Source organism: Trichinella spiralis (assembly GCF_000181795.1).
Source record: "Trichinella spiralis strain ISS 195 chromosome Unknown Scfld5, whole genome shotgun sequence".
NCBI lineage: Eukaryota > Metazoa > Nematoda > Enoplea > Trichinellida > Trichinellidae > Trichinella > Trichinella spiralis.
In genome coordinates this window covers 4,934,907-4,936,979 of record NW_003526944.1, presented here as the reverse complement: position 1 = coordinate 4,936,979, position 2,073 = coordinate 4,934,907, and the positions used below count along the sequence as shown (strand labels likewise).

General features: G+C 32.8%; 1 protein-coding gene across 1 annotated transcript; it reads left to right on the top strand.

Annotated features, from left to right (window-relative positions):
- The first annotated feature begins 42 nt into the window (after positions 1 to 42).
- Tsp_09212 (peptidase, S1C family) lies at positions 43 to 1,716 on the top strand. The gene is made up of 5 exons (XM_003375587.1): positions 43 to 54; positions 111 to 335; positions 397 to 523; positions 616 to 787; positions 1,635 to 1,716. Exons 1-5 carry the CDS (start codon positions 43 to 45, stop codon positions 1,714 to 1,716), a joined length of 618 nt encoding a protein of 205 aa, XP_003375635.1.
- Positions 1,717 to 2,073: the final 357 nt, after the last annotated feature.

Here is a 2,073-nt window from a genome sequence, read left to right as displayed (position 1 = left end):
AATATATTGACCAATCATCTGATTTAGCTGCCGTGAAAATAAATGCGGTACATTGTTTTCATGCAATTATTATCTTTTTGTTTATTTATAATTTTGACTTTTTTCTAAAGACAAATCTACCTGATCTTAAATTAAAAGAAGGAAAAGAAGTCCGTCCAGGCGAATGGGTCATTGCTTTGGGCAGTCCATATTGTTTAACAAACACAGTTACTGTTGGTATAGTATCCAATGCCAGGCGACTGATCAGTGGGCATGGTCAAGAAAAGCCGATAGAATATATCCAAACGGACGCGATGATTACAACGGGCAACAGTGGTGGACCATTGGTCGATTTAGTCAGTTGTGTTCTTCTTTGATTTTATATTCTTAAAATTTGCATTATGTTCTTATTTTGAGGATGGTGAAATAATTGGCATTAGCACAATGCAAGTTACTCCAGGAATTTCTTTTGCTTTGCCGGCTGATCACGTGAGCAATTTTTTTCAAAAGTGTTGTCAAGCTGAATTGCAAAGCAAGAAGACTGGTAAAATATGTTCAAAATTGGAATTCTATCAAATATTTCTACTCAATGCCGCATAAATGATAATAAAGTTAGTTGTGATTATTTTCATTTAGAAAGTTATTTTCCGAAATCGTTGGACACGAAGAGAAAATGTTTCTTGGGCATCACAATGTTGAGTTTAGATAACAACCTTCTGTCAGAACTGCGACAAAGAGATCCAAACTTTTTCAACGTAACGCATGGAGTGCTGGTTCACAGTGTAGTTCTAGGCTCTGCTGCACACGAGTAATAAACTAATAATGATGCAAAAATAAAGTACAATATGTAACAATTTATTTTGATATTTTCGAAATGGAATCGAGCCTGGTGATGTAATCATTGCAGCTAACGGAAAAAAAGTATACTCTGTGGCAGATGTTTTAAAAGCTGTTGGTAAGAAAATAGAGAAAAAATATTATAAGTTCAAGGAATTTATTTTCATGCTTTAGAAGAAGGCAGCTTGTTGACGTTGATCATTTCAAGACGTAGGAAGCTCGTTGAAATACGCATCCAACAAGGCAATAAATAAAATTTGACGAACTGCATTTTTCATTAATAAATTTGTTATTAAACTTTTTCCTTTTCTTTCCGTCCTTTCTGCATACATTCATTGTAATATTGTTAAAGTAAACTGAAAAACTCAATTTTGAAATTACTAAATTGTGGGTGTTTTAATCATAATTTTCATATTAAACAAAAATTAACAAATTACTTCTCATAATGAATATATTCTTTATATTTTATTGCATTTCATCTTGAGATTAAATTTATTTAAATCTTTTCCAAATAGTGAATGTCTTTTTAAATAATTCAGTGAAATAAAAATAATTTAACAACAGAAAACTACAGTATGGTCATAATTAAACTTTCTTTTCTAATACTGTAATAACATAATTGTCGCATTGTAAGCGCATAAATTCTGCACTATTTGTGGGAGGTAACTTTTATTTCGTTTTCTTTTGTTGATTGAAAATTATACATTTTTATATTCAGTGCAGAGTACTGCTGAAAAGAGTTCAAATTTTCAACCTGTACAATGAAGTAATTTATTGGACGTTATGCAATATTTATTTTATTTGCATACATAATTTAGGACAGAAACTTGTAACTTCAGTGGTTATAAAATTCATCCTGGCAAAGGGAAGCGAGCTGTTCGCAGTGATGGCAGGGCATGATATTTCTCAACGCGTTGTTGCTGTTTGTTCAATTCTGATGTTTGTTTAGGTTCATATTTTTATAAATGGAAAGTGTGAAAGATCGTTTAGAATGAAACGAAACCCACGTAAGACATTGTGGACAGTGTTTTATCGTCGAAAGCATAAGAAGGTTAACATCAACCGTTTACTTGAATTTTCTTCAGACACATTAAGATTGGGAATTTTTTCTGCTTTAGGGTGTACATGCAGAGGAAGTGGTGAAACGCCGTGTGAAACGAACCACTAAATTTCAAAGAGACATCGGCAAGCTTACGGTTGAAGAAATTTTAAAAAGGCGAAATCAGAAGCCTGAGTTTCGACAGGCACGGCGAGAAC